General features: G+C 39.8%; 1 protein-coding gene across 1 annotated transcript in view; it reads left to right on the plus strand.

Moving 5' to 3' along the window:
- CPAMD8 (C3 and PZP like alpha-2-macroglobulin domain containing 8) overlaps positions 1-20,435 on the plus strand; it is a 57,719-nt gene that overhangs the window by 16,918 nt on the left and 20,366 nt on the right. Inside the window, exons 18-35 of the mRNA XM_067313072.1 lie at positions 209-351; positions 1,306-1,371; positions 4,675-4,906; positions 5,535-5,688; positions 6,277-6,419; positions 6,890-6,941; positions 7,655-7,953; positions 8,402-8,627; positions 9,213-9,389; positions 12,461-12,542; positions 14,008-14,164; positions 14,640-14,714; positions 16,683-16,848; positions 17,403-17,489; positions 18,509-18,645; positions 19,031-19,186; positions 19,592-19,654; positions 20,041-20,279. Coding sequence (XP_067169173.1) covers positions 209-351; positions 1,306-1,371; positions 4,675-4,906; positions 5,535-5,688; positions 6,277-6,419; positions 6,890-6,941; positions 7,655-7,953; positions 8,402-8,627; positions 9,213-9,389; positions 12,461-12,542; positions 14,008-14,164; positions 14,640-14,714; positions 16,683-16,848; positions 17,403-17,489; positions 18,509-18,645; positions 19,031-19,186; positions 19,592-19,654; positions 20,041-20,279 — 2,654 coding nt within the window. The remainder of the gene's footprint in view (positions 1-208; positions 352-1,305; positions 1,372-4,674; positions 4,907-5,534; positions 5,689-6,276; positions 6,420-6,889; positions 6,942-7,654; positions 7,954-8,401; positions 8,628-9,212; positions 9,390-12,460; positions 12,543-14,007; positions 14,165-14,639; positions 14,715-16,682; positions 16,849-17,402; positions 17,490-18,508; positions 18,646-19,030; positions 19,187-19,591; positions 19,655-20,040; positions 20,280-20,435) is intronic.

A 20,435-nucleotide genomic window follows, 5' to 3' on the forward strand; every position in this document is an offset into this window, starting at 1 on the left:
CTGCCTATAAAGCACCTACGTATTTTCACATTAGCAGTCGTTTTTATTTTCCATAAAGTTTTTTAAAAAATCCACAAGTTTCAGTTCAACTTTACCTTATAAATGTTGGGATGGGGGGGGGGGATTCCATTCAGAAAAGTCTTCATTGGTATATGCTGAATTTTTCTGTGTTGGTTTCTGTTTTGTGGTCTTCATGTTTATTGTCTAGGAAACTGGCTTGGTCGTAATGACAGATATAGTCAGCTTAAACCACAGACAGAATGGAGGCATGTACACAGATGAGGCTGTCCCAGCTTTTCAGCCGCATACTGGGACATTAGTGGCTACAATGCATTCTAAAATTGCACCGAGGTAATGTTTTTGTTGTCGTGTGTGCTGCTTGCGATACTCCTAGCTATTTCTTTTTCTATATTCTCAGTTGTTTCTCACCTCCCATGCCCCCAGGGAATTGCTTAGTTTAGTCAAGATTGGGTGGGGGAAGGAGGGAAACCCTCTTCAGTTGTCTTGATAGACCTAACAAAAATTATAACTGGAGGTACTTTCTTAAATTTAATTAATTCCAGAAAAATGCAAAGTAATGGTCTTTGAAAGGATCATTTGAAACTCTGCGTATCTCAACTGTCTGAGTTAGGTGCTGCTTCTCAGTATTTGCGGGCTAGCCCTCATTCTGCGCAGGGTCGCTTACTGCTCAGCTGGTGGTCAAAATAAATAAGGGATTGCACAAAGGAAAAGTTGCAAGTATTACAGATAGTGCTGCAAACTAAGGTTATGCCCTCCCGCTGGGTTCTGAACCACCTGGTGGCCTCTCTTAGAGTAAGTTTTGGAGATTTGTTCAGAAAGAGATAGTGAAGTATCACAGGTAGAAATATGGAACAAATTATGAAAATATTAGAGACCAAGACAGTTCCAAGTAAAAGAGAGGGAGAGGAATATGAAGTAGTGATCGTAGTACCTGTTAGTCTATGGCCGTGTCACGATGTCATGGGAATTCGCATGCTGTATGTGTTCCCTCTGTGCTTTTGCTTGGTGAAAGAATTTGGAACTTGGTGAAAACCATTATTTCTTAGACTATCTTCTTTATGTCTCCAGACTGTTTGATGTGTGTGTGAACAATGGGTTCGTTTGGAAAAGTTATGTTATTTGCATTATGAATGATACACACGTTCACTTTTTTATGATTCTGTGCTAGCTAGAGCTTTAGTTGGTTATTTGAGCTGCGTTCAAGTGATAGCATTGATTTATCAGTTATCGTTGTAACTGTCTTATTAAAAGGGTTCATTGCCAAGGATTTATTTCTTCTTCTAGCAGAGCAGAGAAGAAGAAAAGAACCTTCTTTCCTGAAACGTGGATTTGGCACTGCCTCAATGTCAGGTATCTACAGGGAATTCCCTTAATTATATCCAGTGTGTTGTATCCTTTTCAGCTACAGAAAACACAGCTCTTTAAAACCAACTAGGAGCTGCATTGGCATCCTCTGATTTTTACGTAGCTTTTCTTCATTACTGCTCTAAGCAAGAATCTTTCTTTATAAAACTTCTTCTAGTTTTGAAGTGAATTCTCTTACTTCAATTTATAACTGTCAGTCTTGACTACCTTGCAGTCCATGTGTAGTTCACCATGGGGTCACAAGCAGAGGAGTATCTTCAAGGAAGAAAAGGAACAAGAAGTTAGTTTCAACACATAAGTGAATTTCTAGGTTTTACTCACTTAGGGCAAGGGCGTATTGATAAGTTATTGAAAAGCAAGTGAGGATATAGCTTTGCAGTGATCAGCTACGCTGGATTATTCCATCCAGCTACGCTGAAACAGCTACGCTGTTGCGTAAGTTTGCCTCACAGTAAATGCAAGTCGGACTGTTCTTGCAATAAGAACGGACTGTAGGATATAAAGTGAGACCTCTCTTCTAGCTATACACTAGAACCTTCATACAGGCCAGAGGTAGATGTACCACATACTTGGAAAAGCGAAGAGGAATGGGAAATCCTGCTAGAGTTTGCAATCAGGTGACAACACTAGCTCCACAGGGGTGCCTCTTTCCTTTTGCGATGGGGGATGAGTCTGGTCTGGAGTTGTATTTGGGCCCTAGGATAGTCTAGAAATGCCAGCTTCAGCAGTTGCTAGCCTCTTCCGTCTTCTCAGCTCATGTTCTAGCATAGATAGCTTATGCTGTCGTGTAGAAATGATCCCGGAGCAATGTATGTGAGGAGACGGAGGCAGAATGGCTCCCTCAGTAAATGCTGGTGTAACCTAGCCGTGCACTAGTGAGTATTCTATATTGATTGCTTTTTGAGTTGCACAGAGCCCTTCTTTTCCCTCTCATCTGATGCAAGATGCATCTCCCCCAAATCTTAATTTACTGCCCAGTAAATCACAGCCTGTACCTGGTACAACTGGAACTACAAAACGAGTAAACAGATAATTAATCTCTCCCAGAAACAGCACATCTAGGATAAAATATTTGAGGCAATTATTCGAGATTTCTCCAGGTTTACAAGTAAACTTTACTCTCAGTAAATTATTATAAATTAAATTTGACAGGAATTTGCAGTAAGTGTATTCAAATCTGTTCAATTGAGCATGAAATATGCTTTGTAGGAATACACAAAGAATTTCAGAAGAGCCTGTTTGGGCCTCAACAAGCTGGGGCAGTTAATTATAAGTGGGAGAGTGTGGAATAAAAAGTTGTGGATTGCATTTTTCTCCACTTCATTTCACTATAAATAACTGAGCTGAGCATTGCTTGATTTCCACTCTCTTGGACAGGAAGAATTTTTTTTCTTCTACCATTTATAATTACAGTATACAACCCTCAAAAAAGAAACAAAAGCCTAATGTCAACTTCCCAAACCAATTCTAAAAATTCCTAGAGCCTGGCTGGAGGGTCTAATGGCTGGAAACGTATGTGTACTTTGGCCCCCCGCCCAGAAGAGTAAGTGCCCTCATGTGTGAAAATAATGTTAATGTTGGTTATGGGCTGAAATCCCAGAGGAAAGAACATCAGCTGCAACAAATTGTCCGGTTAAACAGGCTGGAATGCAGCCAGTTCTGGGGCTGGGACACCCTTCCACTTTACTCTTCAGGGCTGAAGCTTATGTTGCAGGTACCAGCTAACTAACTCCAGTTAGGACGAAGACCTAAGTATTAAGAAATTTGTGTGCTTACGAGAAGTTAAAATGGATGTGGCTTGACTGCATTAAGTTGTTTCCCAGGCTTTCCTCTCTGTAACCTGAGCTGGAGAACTATCTTCTTTGGACAGACTGCTTGGACTGAACTGGACTGAACCTAGCATACCTTTTCGAAGGCATAGTGAGCTCTAGGTTTTATCAAACTACTTGTTTTAATCTTTTCCTATTGTAATATCAATATGGAAACCTGTATGTGATATGCTGCCTATTTTATTAGCAGTTATCTTGGCCTAGGCTCACTGAAAATTATGCAAAGAGTTGATTTAAATGGTGCAAGTAAAGGTATGTCATTGGAATCCTAAAACTTAAATAGCCTTCAGAGTAGAAAAGCACTGAAAACTATTATTCATTTTGTTCTGGATATGAATCAGTAGGTATTGCAGCACTGAAAGGCATGTTATGCTGCAGACCCCCAGAGCTTACTCTTAAGATCTCACTTTCTCATCTTCCATGCCAGCTAAGATGCATGTTGCTCTCAAAAGATTATGGAGTTAGCAGCATGTGTATCAAGCTCTGGGGAATAAATAAGAACTTGAGAGAAAACAACCTTAGGGTGTACTCATAACTGCACCAGTCATCCTGCCAGTTGAGCCATGAAATAGCTTTTGTTCTTGCTTTAGAGGAAATGTTTTCTGTTCCAGGCAAGGCCAAAGCTTCTTTGCAGGAGGCAAATAGCAAAGGCTGCAGAACAGAATTGAATTTATATTATTATAAAACATGGAAAAAGATACCAGCTTTATGATATCCTGTTGCGGTATGCACAGCAAAGCTAAATACCCCAAATAAAAATTTGTTTTTTAATATTTAGTTACAGCCCTCACTAGGGGAAAAAATGATTGTTGGGGAAATTTTCTATGAGCCAGACATACCAAAAATTGACCAAACAATATTTCTGAATCAAAATATGCCCCCCTGGACAAGCAGTTGCTGAACTTGGTAGCTGGAAAATTTCTCACTTGCCCTGATGTTCAAGCACGGTCTGTAATGTGGCAATGAATATAACAAGGACAATAGGTTTCAACAAAGATTGCTTTTATTTCACTAGCTGTTGAATAAACTATTGCTTAACTGTTTTTATCTAGGACTTCAATCTAGGAGTCTTTCTCTTTTTTCGCTTAGTATAGACATTTGCCTCTAAGAAAAGTGACCCTAAAACTAAGGTGCAAATCCCTGTGAAGCTTTTAATCTAGTAAGGATTGGTGTGTGAGATTCTGTGTTCTGCAGTAGCAACTACTTGCTGTTCTGGTCACTACAGATATGCAAGCCTTGAGTCCTGCACAGGTCTCCAACTGTTACTTAGAAAGAAAACATTGAGCCTTCTTATAATCTGATGTCCAAAGCAGACACTGATGTTCCTGAGTCATAGATGATACTGTGTCATAAGTTTGATTTGGAGGGAATTCCCCAATTTGTTTGGCTCTGTGTGCTTCGGCTTCATTCAAAGGCATTTCATTAATCTGACCACCCCATTCCCTATTCTCTTTGGCAGTAATATATCGGGAGAAGCACAGCTGCATGTGGAAGTACCAGACTCGATCACTACGTGGATAACGGAAGCTGTGGGTCTGTCTGAAGAGAAGGGGTTGGGCATTGCCAGTCAAACAGAACTGAAGACATTTAAACCTTTCTTCATTGATTTCACCTTGCCATACCATGTCATCCGGGGGGAACAGACCAAAATCCCATTGACTGTCTACAATTACTTAGCTGTCTGTGTAGAGGTAACGGCCCCTTTATTTCTGTTGCTAAGTTAAGAAATTTTCTTTCATGATGAAACATAATTTAGTAAGTGATCTACAAGTTGCAGTAGATAAGGAATAGGGATAACAGTGATAAGCTCAGCATAAAAACTTTGAACAAGATAAAAATACTTCTTCGCAATACTAATAAAAGTTATTGCTTTATTAACTTTTAGTTTGAAACAACTGTAATGATCTGAAGTGTGTTGCAACACTTCAGAAATCCAAATACTGAAAAGTGTGATGAAGATAATTAGAAAACTCTCACTGAACCACAAAGAAGAATTTGCTTCTTAATTAGAAAGCCTCTTGAAGTAGTTTATTTTGAAAGAACATATTTTTTTCAAGACATACTTTCTCTGTAGGTGATTTCTTTTTTCTCAAATGCATTTTCTGTCTAGCTAGTATCATTCTGAACTTCTAGAATTATTGAGCTGAAAGTAATCCTGTCAGTTAAAATATAATGCTAGAAGGTTTGAAGAATTAATAATCTGTGCGTTCTATGGTGTTTTATTAAGCATCATTTTGTGATTTTTTTCAGATCTTTTACTTATATCTGTCACTTTTGCAGACGAAACTTGCAGTAAATGGCATTCAAAAATTTTCACAGGTTCATGTGAAGATTTCTGTTCCAAAAGGCATAAAGTTTGTTGGGCATCCTGGGAAACACCATCTGACAAGAAAGAAGTGTGTTGCCCCTGGGGAAGCTAAACCCACCTCTATCGTTTTGTCCTTCAATGAGCTTGGACTGAGCAACATCACTGGTAGTATAGAAATAAAAATACCTTCCTGCTTGAAGGAATTTTACAAGTGTTTCTTTTTATTCCTTTTTCAGAATAAAATTCTTACCTCCCCAGTACCCTGAAATGGAATTATTCGCTGCACCTGCTGCCAGCTTAGCTTTCAAACCTATTTATTTCTTACAAATGGATTCTTTAACTAGAACGCACTGAAGAGTTTGTTTGAACAAACTTCCGGAGATTCCCTTGTCTTCAGTATTCCTGTTGTGTGATATGTTGTCATGTATGGTTTGGACCTGTTACATCTACCTGAAGAGATCAGTCAACATTTTTAAGTAAAAGAAAAAAACAGATTCTTTAGATCTCTTCAGGCAAATAATTATAGGTAGTAAAATTTGTGTAACACTGGAAATTAGCAAAGAGTTTCTCTGTTATCCTCTGACTGTCCAAATACTTATGGAATAAAGATAATATAGCAAAGCTCTAGTTACAAAACACTTAATGTGTTGTTTATCAGCTGTATCTATTTAGTTTAGATCAGTGCTTTGAACTCCTGAAGATCTTCCTATCTTGAAATCTCTGCTGCTTCTTCTCTTCTCTTCTGTTTCGTAGCAAAAGCTTTTGCTTATGGTGGAACTAATTGCTGTCAGGATGGGATGCAGACCCTAAAGAACAGCAAACACTCAGAGGACAATTATATGGATAAAAGGACTCCAGTTGGGGTGGATTATGTTCGCAGTAGTGTTATTATTGAGGTAAGAAAATATGGCTTTGTAATAATTCAGAAAAAAATGTGATATATGCATGGGCAACTCATGAAAGTTCTTTGGTAGTAAATCAAACCTGAATAGGATTATAATGATCTTTGATTCATAGTATGTTTACGTGATTGCAAATAATCAGCTTTTGTGTTACATACACTGAAAGGGCCCATTTAGTTCTGTTGGTGAATCTTCTATACTGTGTAGAAGAAGAAGGGATAGAAATATACAGGCTATGTTTGCTCTGTCAGCCTAAGAAATATGATGTGATGTGAGGGTTTGGGGGTTTTTTTGGTAATGATTGTCATATCTCTAGCTAACAGAATACAGTATAATCCCTTTTCTATAAAGGACGTGAAACACTACTGCAGCAGAATTTTACTTATGTATTTTCTAAGTGAAATTGAATAGCTGTCGTAACTAATCCACTGTATTTTTATATATGGATTTCTGTCTTCATATAGCCAGAGGGACTGTCAAGAGAATACACATACAGTGTGTTTTTCTGCCCAAATGGTAAGTTCATAATTTGAATGAGATAATATTAAGTTTGTTTTAGTTATAAATAGAAACACGTGGCTTTATCCCATGGGGGGAAAAAAAAACCTCTTTGTTTCCATCTGTTCAGTAGAAAAATGAGTAAAGTTTTTATCCTGTCTGTGATTGATGAGTTATGGTGTGTAGAAGGAACTTTTGAATAAAGAGTCTTTCTTACCTGGCTGGCTAATTATGAATTTGGTCTAACTGCCCAAGTGATTTCTGGAAATGGCAATTAAATTCCTTTACTTTATGAAACAGTTTAAATATTCAGCACTGTGGACAGTAACTGTGGCTGTACTATATTTTTAGTTGATGTTTTAAAATTCAGTTCTGGAATCAGTATGTCCTTTCTGCCTGAGATTTGGATAGCTCAAGCTTGGCTCCACTAAGCTAAACAGAGATGCTTTTGACCACTGAATTTGAACTGAAAAATCATATACAGGCTTCACAAGAAATCTAACTGACTGATATTGAACTGAAGTATCTTCTATATTGAAGAGGGTGTAAGTAGAAGATAGGAAGAAACACCTCCATATATTTTTATAGTTTGATTAAGAGAAGCTGGAAAAAAGAATGTGTATTTAAGAAGAGGAAAGGATCATCTGTTTAAATTTTAGCAATTAGCTATGGGTTATCTTTTAAGTATGTGAGTTCTAATTCTTACAACATTCCATTATTTTTCTGACTAGAGAAAATTCACATTTCTACGCCTAACAAATATGAGTACCAATACATGCAGAAACCTGCCCAGATGACACACTTTGACATTGCTGTGAAAGCACACAATGACGCTCACCTGGCCTTGTCCTCTGGTCCATATGACATGGCAGAGATGACTGAGATTGTTATTGGTGGACATCAAAATACTAAAACATGGATTTCCACCAGCAAAATGGGTGAGCCAGTGGTCAGCACGGACACAGCTGGTATCCTCTCCTGGGATGAATTCCGCAGCTTCTGGATCAGCTGGAAAAATGGAATTATCCAGGTAGTGAATATAGCTATGTAACAGTCTGGAAGCCTCTTGCTTTCTTAACTAGAGCTGGAGCACACATAAGGCAGATTTTCACTAGGCATGTGGTAGAAGGAGAAAGCTTCATTCCTGTCGCTTTTCTATATTAAATCTTGATCAGGCTGTTTTTATCAGAACACCTGTTTGCTTGTCATATTATACACTCAGCACCTCAGCCTTCAAAGCTGTTAGTGCTAGATACGTTGAAGGCATGGGGGGCCAGGCCTGTGGCACATATTCTGGAGTTATCTCATTAAATTCGCTTAGGTTGTTTTGGGGGTGGGAAAGAGAAAGGGATCTGTTGATATATAATGTTGTTAGATGTTTGGTGCAGACATAGGTTACCGGGTCCAAGGGCACATGGCAGGCTGATCTCACATGCATGGGTTCTTGGAACTGCATGGGTTTTCTTTGTTCCTTTCAGGTTGGCCATGGTACTCGGGTGCTAAATGAATCTATTATTGTGGAGTGGACAGTCCCCAAACAGCTTGAGGTGAAGTACATTGGCTTTTCCACAGGCTGGGGGTCAATGGGAGAGTTTAAAATTTGGAGAAAAGAAGAGACTGATGAAAATCACAATGAAGCGTTTACTCTTGGAGTTCCCCACAACATAATTCCAGGATCAGAAAGAGCTACGGCTTCAATAATAGGTATCAATTATAAGGAGGTATCAATAGGTATTAGTTATCAAATATGAGGAGATACTTCCAGCTGTTATTTGCTTCTGACCAGTATTTGAGTAATATGGACCAGATAAAATAGTCATAGGCAGTTACAAAGATACATACCACTTAATTCTAGGACAGAGAATTTTTTGTCTCAGTCACTTGTTTGAACCCCATCTGAGTTGATAGTGACTTAAAGTTGATACTGTCTGAGGCATCTTCAGAGGCCCTGTCTGTTAAGAGGCAGCATTTCATAGAATGCATAGTATGCATTTCATAATCACCATAATCACAAATTGTACTAACTGCCTCCTAAACTGGTAGTCTAAACTGAATACTCACAGATAATCAAAATCTGAAATGTGAAATTTCTTCTTTATTCCAGCAAGAACTTGAAGGGCTAAGACTGAAAATTTGAAGGATTTCCAATATTCTGCTACGGTTTATTTAAGCTGACTATGTGTAGCTAATAGAAACTAGTTTAGTCAGGTGGGTTTTAATCATAAGACATCAAAAAGAGGTAAAGCAGAATTCCTTGATACTGAACGTGTCACCTCCTTTTTCAAACAGGAGATGTGATGGGTCCTACACTAAACAACTTGGACAATCTTTTGCGATTGCCATTTGGATGTGGAGAGCAGAACATGATCCATTTTGCTCCCAATGTTTTTGTCCTGAAATATCTGCAGAAAACCAAGCAACTCAGCCAGGAGGTGGAGAGTGAAGCTACCGATTATCTTGTTCAAGGTATCTCACTGAAAATACAGTTTATAGAAAGAGAAAAGGCTTGTAAGTTAGAAGAGTTTTACTGGTATTATCCTTTCTAATCAAGAGGATCCCAAGTGATAAGGATTCATCATGTCTTTAGTGTAATCTCACAGGTGAACAGATTTTGATGGCAAGATGTTTTCCCTTGATGATGTGTAGCCTACGTTTCCCTTTGATAACTCCTAGTTTACATAGTTATTGATTTATTGCTTTCTTAAGTAGCTTATTTCTCTGTGTTTACAAATTTCAGAAAGTCATGTAAAATTAAATTTAGTCAAGATCTATGTGTTTAGTTCTTTTATCCATATTCCTAAATTGTCTGTCCAGTCCTTGGATTGTTCACATTACTCTTCTCTGAACTTTCTCCAGTTTATCAGTATCTTCTCAGGAACAGTATATGCAGAATCAAAAGTTAGTATCCAAAGTAGTTATCCAAGAACCATGTAAAGAAAGCGCCTTTTTTTTTTTCCCCCTCCCTGACCTTTCAGTGCCTTGTCCTATCTCTCTGAACAGCTCAAAGCAATCTATCTTTTTATGCACTGTTTTTCTTAACATTCAGTTGGGAAGAGTCATGCACAAAATAGTTTATAATTAAATGCAATTCTCAGGACAAGTAAGAATTCGGCAATCATTAATAAAAACAAGAATGACCCAGAGGGACATAGCTGTCTTGTATGTGAGTCAGACAATAGTCATGTCATGAAATCAGAGGTGACAGGGTTAGGTGGTTCTCCTCTGAAAATGTAAATATAAAATGTAATATATTCCTTGTATTCAGCAGCAAAAGCCCAGTGCTGCTTCCTTTGCCTGGTCACAGTTGTTTCACTTGTAATTTGCTATGCTTGCTGATAGCACTGAGAAAAAGGGAATTTTCTAATAGTCCGGGTTAGTTTTTCCTTTTCAGTATCATTTGGTTTTGTTTCTTTTTATGAATCTGCAAACCTTCCAGGATTTTGACTCCAAACTCTGCCTGTTTATTAACACTTAAGAAGAAATCCTCAAGAGTTTTAAATCTTTCTGTGTTTATTGGAGCCCTGCCAAGTATAAGGTTCAGATGGAAAAGTCTGTTTGTTCAATCTAGAAGGCTTTTGTGACTTACCAAACCAGAAAACTTTATTTCATCACTTAGCCATCCATCGTAGAACGTGCTGATACCCAACAATTCCCACATTTTCCCTAATCTTTAGAAGTGGCTTGAGCTGAGCTGATCAGTATTTTTTCTACTTTCCTATAATGCAGTTCTAAATAGGTGAACAGGTGAAAACCTTTCCAGTGCGTCTAAGCATCTAGAAGGGGTGTCTAGAAAATAGAAGGACAAGATTTCAGAAGAGCAAGCAGGACACAGAGCCTGTGGCATGACAAAACTAGCAAGCACAGAATAAGAACAACGGAGAATCAGTCAACCCCAATGAACATTAGAATAACAGAATAGAGAGAACTGTAAGACTGGTATAAAATATTGACTAATACCTATTTGCCCATCTAACATGCTGCAAGTGAATGTTTAGGAGCAATTAAAGGATGAACGGCTCTGCTTCAGTAGTAAATTGTCAGAGGCCTGTGTAGAAAAAAGCAGACTAATTTAATGCAACAGCTCTTGTTTGAAAAGAAGAATACCATTGCTTGTGCTTGCTGTCACATGCTTGTATATATCTCACAATCCCCAGTCAAAGACTTTTTCACTGCAGGAGCATCATTAATCTATAGGGTTTTGTTTCTCTCTCTGCCCATTCCTCAGACTGTTCTACCTGCATTCCCTATGAGCATCGAAAGGCTACAGAGCGACAGGAGAAAGTGTAGCAGTCATGGGCAGCCATTACTGAGAGATTGTGGAGCTGCCCATATCTAGAGAGGTCAACAAAGAAACCTGGTCCCTGGAAATGAAAAAGTAATTCATTCCCATAAAAATGTCATGCAGTGTGGAACTAAAAAGTCTATTTATGGGTCAGAGGATTAATCAGGCACTAAATGTCTCTCTGACCCAAAGCCTCTTGCACATGTTTGACATATCTCCATGCAAGAAATGTCCATTCTAACAGGTTTGATTCCAAGGGGCTTTTAAGAGATTTATCAAAATGTGTACTGTGTATTCCTCAATGTAGAGACTTGGCCTGCTTTGTTAGCATGTGCAGTTTGTGATTATAAGGTTTGAGAAGCAAATTGTTCTCCTGATAGGAACAGCGTTTTGACTGTCTCTATTTTCACTCTCAGAAGACATTCAGGTAGAAAGTTCTTCAACTTAATTATTATCTAAAATAGGCCTTATGTAAGCCAGAGCCAGTGTCTAGGAAGTGTTCACATACATTAAGATCACACATCAACCATCACATCTCAGAAGTAGTTGAAGTAAGATACAGCTGACAAGGTATATGTGTATATGCTAAGGGCTCCTAAATAAGTAAGGGCACAAGAAGGCAGCATGATTTTTGCCAATATCTTTCTCTGTTAAACATCTTCCCCTCCTTTGGGATTTTGTCACTAAACAGTCAGCTGTTACTGTTGTATTATATTAAGTTCTCCCAAGCAGTAGCTTTGGAGAAAAATCTGAATCCTGTGATATCATTCAAGGAAATAGCTCCTCAGCTGCACAGTACTTTCAGTAAATAGAAGTAGATGGCTGTATGCTTAAGTAAAAATCTTTTTTTTAATATTGCACCTTGCTAAGGGCTATCAAATTTTAAATGTTTCTAGTGGCCAAAATGCAGGAGTTGATCTTTAATATAAAGTGTTTCAGGAACTTAACTTTCTAATCATTTTTTGGATAGATGTGCTGCTCAGTAAGAGGCTAACAGCTGGAGAAATGATGTTTCTTTCATTTGTCTTTGGGAGGTATATGTAGACTTAAAGATGCTAGCCCAAAAGGATTTCTGAATAAGCTCTAGCATATGTACACAGAGCTGGCTGTATCACACACAGCAAAATAAGAGGTTGCCTTGGGCAGCAGAATCCCTTACACTAGTGCCAGATGTTCTCAGTCTTCATTCACTTTAAATACTTGTTTTTCTCTGTGTGAGGATTTTGGACTCCCACAATTCTTTTGTGACTTCCAGGCTACCAGCGCCAGCTGACCTACAAGAGACAAGATGGTTCATACAGTGCTTTTGGCGAGAGGGATTCCTCCGGGAGTATGTGGTGAGTTGCTATTTAAAACAGAGTTAGAAAATTCAGTGTTTGCTAAATGGGAAAAATACACAATGGGCAGGGAAAGAAGAGTAATTTTCCAGGCTCCATCATGGTATCGTGCACAGTGGAGAATAGAAATAATCCTCAGTGACTATAGGCCTACTGTTTCAATGCTGCTGAGTGTCCAGACTTGGGGGCAGTTGAGATAGTCACTTCCACTAACATGTCCAGGCTTTAGGCACAGAAGCTAGAGTATAGGGCATACTTGGTCTACTGGAATTGCAATAGCAATGTATGGGACACTTAAAGCACTTAATTCCATTAGAGAGTGGAACTTCACCTGCACGTCTACTGAGAAGCATGCTGTTTCTAGATATGAAAAGACTTGTCCTGCTAGGGTAGGAGAAGTATTTCTCCCAAATGCCTTATATCCCTCATGGATGAAATGGAATGGTATGGATTTATGCCCTGAGAATCTGAAGTGCAGGACCTTTCAGAGTAAAACGGTTTGAGAAGCAGAAATTAAGGAATTGAGAGATCAGCTCATCTCACTAATGTCCTCCTTAAGAAATCACAGCCTTCAAGGTTGCATGTTACATCACATTAGTGTGGTAGTTGACTATGGTGTCTCAGACCTAGTAGATTCTTGTCTTCATTCGTTTGCTTATGCTGTCATTTGGCTTCTCCATCTGCTCTGTATTTTCCTTTAGAATGATTTTCTTCATGAACTCATCTGAGGGAAAGTACCACTTCTATGATGCTGCCTCTTTTTTTAAGACAGTAAACTTTTATCTCAGATCTGGCATCTCCCAGTCCCTAGATGTAAAATATGGTGACACAGAATTACTTAACACTTGAAAAATCCCCTGCCAGGCAGCATGCCTCCTACCCTCCCATTCCTCGGGGGCTTGTAAAATGAATGACTCAGTCTCCCAAAGCTGGCCAGAGTTCACACTTGTTGCATGTCAGAGGTTTAGAATTCCAAAAACACTTCTGTTGCTTTCTTAAGTCCTAATTCTGTATAAAGTCTAATACAGCCTCAGACTTTAGCAGTGGGTCTGGATTTCTTTTTTTTATATGTATTATATGAGAGTAACGAAATCTGAAAACTTACTTCTCTCTCTTCTTGGCATATACCTCCATATTTATAAGCATATTGGCTCTTAATTTAAAACCTTTAAGTTGGGCGGCAGCTGGCCACCTGTAAAAGGGAATTGAATTTCAGAATGTGTCGTAACTAAGGCAGCTATCTCTTTTGGTTATGAATTTCAGTTTAATTTACTGCCCCTTAATTCTGCTCTTATCCAGAAGATTGATTCAGTGACTTTATGTACCATTCAGTATTTGAAAATTATTTAGTCCTTCCCCAAGGAGATTTTTAAAATTTGTGCTTTCTAAAAGTGTTTTTTTCCCTTGACTGATATGTTATCCTGAAATTGTTTTCTCAATAGAGCTGATAAATTTGTATTTTTAGGCTAACAGCTTTTGTCCTCAAGTCCTTTGCACAGTCTCGTGGGTTTATTTTCATTGACCCAAAAGAACTAACAGCTGCAAAAGACTGGATCATCCAGCATCAGAAAGAAGATGGTTCTTTTCCAGCTATGGGCAGGATACTAAATAAGGACATTCAGGTAAAAACTATACAGACTTAAAACTGCAACTGATGCATTTTTAAAGATTTTAGTGAAGTAGGAAGTGATGTAGTTTCCTTAAAGCCAATATGAATATTGTGTTTGAAAGGCTGGGATAATATAGGAAAGAGACTAACCAGGAGAATTTCAGTAAAACAGTGTATCAGAGCATATCTGTGCTGTCCCATGAGACTAGAGAGCAAGAAGTCAAGTCTTTCAAAGCACTTCAGTCATGCTCAGAGTACGGAGATGTGTGCATTGAGTATGTTCTCAGGCCATTACCAGGGAAGGAAGCTACAATGAGGGACTGGGTTTCTAAATTTCATACCCCTTGTGTGCAAAGGAAAAGAAGCACTGTGGTGCCACAGCTTCTACTATGGTTGCAACGTATTCCTTGCTTTGCTTTTAGAGTCTTTTTATCCAGTGCCCTGTTCTCCAGTTTTCATCTAGTGGTTTTATGTTTGTTGCCCTCCAGGGTGGAATCCATAGTAAGATCTCCCTGACAGCTTATGTGGTTGCAGCTCTTTTGGAAACGGGCATAACTTCTGAGGTAACAGAAACCTTGTTAAAATAGCTCTTGCACTCTACAAGTTCGAAAAATTCTCCTTTTTCTTTTTTCTTTAAATTTGATTTTACTACTGTTCACTTTCAGAGGTGCTGTGCTCAGTAGAATGGTAGCACCTGGGTCACTGTGGCTGTTTCAAAGCCTTGTGACACTTCCAGAGTAAGGAATCTGTTCTGAAGTTGTTCAAGGTGATTCCTCCGTCCTCCAACTGTCAGCTCAAAGTTTATACTGCAGGAGCAAAACTTTTCCCTACAATTCCTGCCTGTCCCCCGCCCAGACTGCAAATAACATTGTTTCTGTCTTGTAATTTCAAGGTGTAATTGCAGCCTATGCAGATAAAGGTTGCTTGCCTAGATATACTCAACATAATTTTAACTAGCTAGCTTAGCACTGATAGTTTGACCGGGACAGCATAGGCTTCAACCACGTGAATACTTAGAGGGATTCAGAAAACTTTTGCAGTCTTGCCTTTGCTACAGTGGCCAAACTGCTACTGCTATTAGATTACAGTGTTTTTGGAGAGCTGTACTCCTGTGATGTGCTGGACTAGAGACTCTGGACAAAAATGTTGGCCTTTTCTGTAATGAGAGAGAATAGGAACACTCAGGAAAAATTAGCTACATGGGAGTGTGTAATTGCACTGCGTAATTTTTGAAGTAGATAAAAGAAAGATCTTTTCCAGTACAACTGGCTTTTTAGAGGTTCCTTTCTAAAACCCGGGGTAAAGACAATGTTACTTTCCTCTGCATTTTTGCCCAGTTGCAAATTCAGTAGAATGAAGAATCTCAGATAACATCATAGTTGAACATTCCCACTCACCATGGTTAGGAAAATCTCCGCTTGGAGATGCATTGACTTGTCCATGAATACAGTTCTCCATTTGTTCAACAGCCAGGGAAAAGAGCGGTGATAGGTGAGTAGGTCTGCACAGGCAGAACTGGGAGAAGAAAACAGGAGGTGTACTGGGTTGTACAGCAGGGCCTGGTGATTTGTATTCAGAAAAAAAGTACAGCCCATTCAGGCAAAACCCAGTAAGTTTATGGGGACTTTGAAACAACCAGTGCAAACAGCAGTATCTACTCAGAAACCCTTTGATAAGCTTAGCACTTTTGATGGCCTCTCTGCAGAGCTCATAGAGTGAGACTGGGCTGCCACTGCATGCAGACCCCCCTCCCCCCCCAGTTCTTGTGGGAGTAGAGGACATTCAACCCTATTAAAAACCAGTTCCTCAAGTGATAGCAGAGGAACTTGCTGCCTCCCTGTCAGCAGTGTCCCCCTCTCGGAATGATGTGATGCTCTCTCTGGGCTGCTGTGAGTCAAGACAAACCTAGAGTTTTTATTTGCTGGAAGTGCAGTTTATGTGGATCTAATGGTTTTCCTAGAGGAGATTTGCAAGTGTAACTAATGATCTTAGCTAGGAAATGAGGAAGGGGAAGGTTAGTGCCACAGGGAAATCAAAGGAAACCAAATTACATCAAGTCCAATTAAATTGTTTCTATAAATTATCAGAGCCACGTTCCTGCATGGTGAGGTCATCGAGGGAGTTAATAAAACATGTTTGCTGGCTGCAGGGACCCCTGGGAACCTTGGCCTTTATTATCCTCTGGCGTCTGCTAGACGCTCCAGAGTGTCAGGAACACAATCAAACATGCAGAGCTCACTTCTGCTCCGTTCATCTGCTGCCTTGCAGGGGCATGAAACTTCTTCAGCTTTAGGGGGACGAAATGTGTCTCAACATTAGTCTAAGTGATTTCTGCTATGCTACTGGTTCCTGTTTTTAAATTCTTGATGCATGCTTTTTCTTAGGGAAAGGGAAGAGTGGGTTTTGTTCTGCACAGAGCAAAATTCTTTCCTAGTTTTCTTAATGGACACAAAATCATGAGAAGTATAGTGATTCTAACTCTTGAGGTACAGAGGCTAGTAATATGTCTGGGCTCTTTCCCCTAAATATAGGAAGAAAGAACAGCTGTTGCCAAAGCAAAACACTTCTTAGAGTCCAACTTATATTCGGCAGAGGATCCCTACACTACCGCCTTGATTGCATATGCCCTGACACTGCTGCACAGTCCCTCCGCCGCTGTGACACTGCGGAAGATGAACAGCATGGCTATTACACAAGGTACTGTGCACCTGGAGCCAATCTGGCAAGTCCCTAAACTGGCCACCCTCTTATAGGAACAAGCAAATAGCCCTTGCAGCTTGAGCGATGTGTTTGAGTTACTGGAGAGGATAGCACCTGTGAGATGAGGACTTCCTCATAACAGAATCCAACCTTGTAGGGCAGCAGTTTTCCTGATTCTCAGGAGAGAAGGCTGAGTACCTTAGTTTTACGGATGCAGCTCATGCTGAAGAAATGTGAGTGCACCAGAGGCTTTGCAGTGACTTTCCTGTCAGTATGACAGAGTCTGCTTAGTAACACAGGTCAGATACCCTGACAGTGTCTTTTAATCCAAAATCCAGGAACTACGTCACTTGTCACGTCTTTGTAATCGTGCATGGAGTCTGCATCCCCTGCCCAGAGGATACCGGTCTAAATGGAGAGAGAGTGCAGCTCAGGGCATGACTCTCTCCTTAGAGTTAATACAGTAGTGAAATTTGATTCTCCCCATACACAGAGGCTGAGCCACAGGCCTGCGGTAGTATCATACATATCCCATTGTCCTGTTGTTCTAGATGGCTTTACACACTGGAGCTTGACGGGAACTCTAGTTACTGATGAAGATACCTTCATGGGATTTAACGATGGTCTCTCTCAATCAGGTACCGGTATTGCAAAGACAGAGATAAAGGAATGGGCTGCAACAGCAGGCCAGTGACTGCATGCATTCTAGTGCGCGTTGTTTATATAATACACCTTAAAGTTTCTCTCACTTTTTTCAACTTGCTAGCATTTTGGGAGGGATACAAGATTTTGGTCCACAAAGGAAGTTTATTTTACCACAGCATTTCAAAAATGGTAGGCAGTCAGGGTGGGGTACAGATGAAGGGCCACCAGAAATGAGAGCTGATAGGAGACAGGTAAGTTGATGTTGAAAGAGCTGGTAAATCCAAATGAGAGACAGAGCTAGGTGTGGTCCAGGCAGGACTGGCTTGTTAGCTCCAGCTATCTAACCATTTCTCACTCCAGTTTTGTAAAGACACTGAATGATATAGAGGAGTGTGAGCCATATGGGATTCCATTAGAGAAGAATCATTTGAAATGGAAAACTGAGGAAGTTAGATGTGCTTAATTTTACAGTAACAGCTGTTTGGCCTTGGATTTCCAAGTGGACCTAGGAATTATGTATCCAGCTTCTGTTGAGAGTCACTAGTAGTTCAACACTGTTTGCCTAGACTTTACATGTCAGAGCCATAATAATAATAAATAGTACTATAATTTTAAAGTCACTTAAAACCGTTGTGCCTTCTAGTCAGATATAAGTGCACACATGTTCAGGAAGGAGCTAATTGGATTTTGTATGAAAATCTCTAGGACAGGAATACAGTATTGGCAGCAGAGAGTAGAATTGGAGTGGGAAAGAAATTACATATGGGATAAAGTCAAGCAGAAAGAAGGCTGTCTGTTATGTGAAGATAAAAATTTGTGTTGGAAGCGGAAATAATTTTGAAAGATGATGCATCTTGGGTGCACACAATTTTTAACTTCATTTTTATCTTCCTGTGTTTACTTCTACAGATTCTAACTTTTTTTTTCAGTTAATGAATATTCAAAGTAGTATAGCTGGTAGTCTGATTTCACCCTCCCCCTCCCCCCCACTTTTTTCCCCCCCGTCTTTCAGTTGTTTCTGCAGAAGTGGAAATGACATCTTATGCTCTTCTGACATACACACTCCTAGGAGATGTGGCCTCTGCACTCCCAGTGGTTAAATGGCTTTCACAGCAGAGAAACGCACTTGGAGGATTCTCATCTACTCAGGTGGGCCACCTCCAAAAAAGGTAGCTTCAGTGCATATATAGTGCCTGTAGAAATCAATTGACTGGTTAATGTAGAGTCTACATTAGACTCTATCTAATGTCTGGAGTCTAGAAGCTGCGTCCTGGGAAGAGGAAAAACTTTTCAGTGTTCTTTACTACTTCCTGCTGGGATTGATAGTTTGAAGGGAACCTAGAATCTGCCCTTACAGAGATGCCTTTGGAAGGGGTGATGGCAGAAGGGGAAAAAAAAAGAGATTTCTTTTGCTATATGAGTTAATAAGGACTTTTCTGCTACCAGAAGCTGATAACTGTACAGCACAGTACTTGTTAGTAAGTTTACTCCTGTGTTCTTTGCTATTCTGATCCCTCCCTCTTCTCATCCCTAGGACACATGCGTAGCCCTGCAGGCTCTGGCTGAATATGCTATCCTTTCTTATGTTGGAGGAGTCAACCTTACCATTTCCTTGGCTTCTACTAATCTAGACTACCAGGAGACATTTGAGCTTAACAAGATGAATAAAAAAGTTCTCCAGACTGCAGTGGTAGGTGGCTTTGTGTTAATGTAGCCAAATTCCCAGTGATCTGTCTGAGCTGGGTTCTAAATGGTAACTCAGGTAAGTTCAGTAATGGCAAAAGCATGGGTTAGACACTGAGACCTTGGGACCTTTTGGGGACTCTCGGCTATGTTCTGATGCAGAAGAGGCAGCAAACACTCAAAGTTGAGGGCATTTTTCATCATAATCAATGCCCAATATTTGTTTTGCCCTGTTGCGAGCTTCTACCATTGTTAAATGCAGGTGCTGAAAAGAAGGTGCCATATTGACTTCACTTGTACAATCTTGTTTATAGCTGGAAAGATCTTTCACACACAATAAAGCTAAAATTGGTGTTCATTTCCATTCTGAATGTCATGTCTTTTCTGTGTCTTAACTGTGAATTCTCCCCAGATCCCCAGTATTCCGACGGGGCTGTTTGTGAGTGCCAAAGGTGAAGGCTGCTGTCTCATGCAGGTAAAGTTGCCGTGGGGCTGGAGAAAGTGTGTGAGCAGGTGATCTCCGAACTGACACAGTCTGTTTGCTGTTTTCTAATCCCAGCTTGCTATGAGGAAGGAGTTGCACTTTGAATTTCTCTCAAAGTAATTATCATATAATGAGGTGTTGCTTTAATCCGTAGAAGTAGATGTGGTTGTACCAGGGTGAATTTGATCTGGTACAACTTCATCTGTATATAACTATCCTGTAAAGCCTTTATTAGCTTTGTGCCTGCCCTTACCTCTCTCTGAAGAGATTTGGTGTCCGTGCTGGTCTGTGAGGAACACTTGCAGACACTACAGAAGATTGGGCACCAAAGAACAGCTCTAATCTGTTTTGGTTTATTTTTCCCTTTTCTGCTGCAGATCGATGTCACTTACAATGTGCCTGATCCTATTGCCAAACCAGCTTTTCAGCTCCTGGTTAACCTGAAGGAACCAAAGTCAGAGCAGCATCTTCAAGCTCCAAATCTCCTGCGGTCTGTCTCTCCAGATGAAAATCGCTCTGAAGCCTTGCACAGAGAGAGGACACTGGTGGATGATGATGACCCAGCTTCGGATCAGGACCATCAGGAATACAAAGTCATACTGGAGACATGCACAAGGTACATGCATCCCATCCCACCTGTTTCTCAGAGAACTGTGTTCAGTTTTGGATACCAAAACCTAATGAAAGATGCTGGTTGCAATGGTATCAATTTGGAATCTAGCTTTATGATAATGGTACAATATGTGTGGATATTTGTTAACAAGTTCTCTAA

This window comes from Apteryx mantelli, chromosome 30 (assembly GCF_036417845.1).
Source record: "Apteryx mantelli isolate bAptMan1 chromosome 30, bAptMan1.hap1, whole genome shotgun sequence".
NCBI classification, from domain to species: domain Eukaryota; kingdom Metazoa; phylum Chordata; class Aves; order Apterygiformes; family Apterygidae; genus Apteryx; species Apteryx mantelli.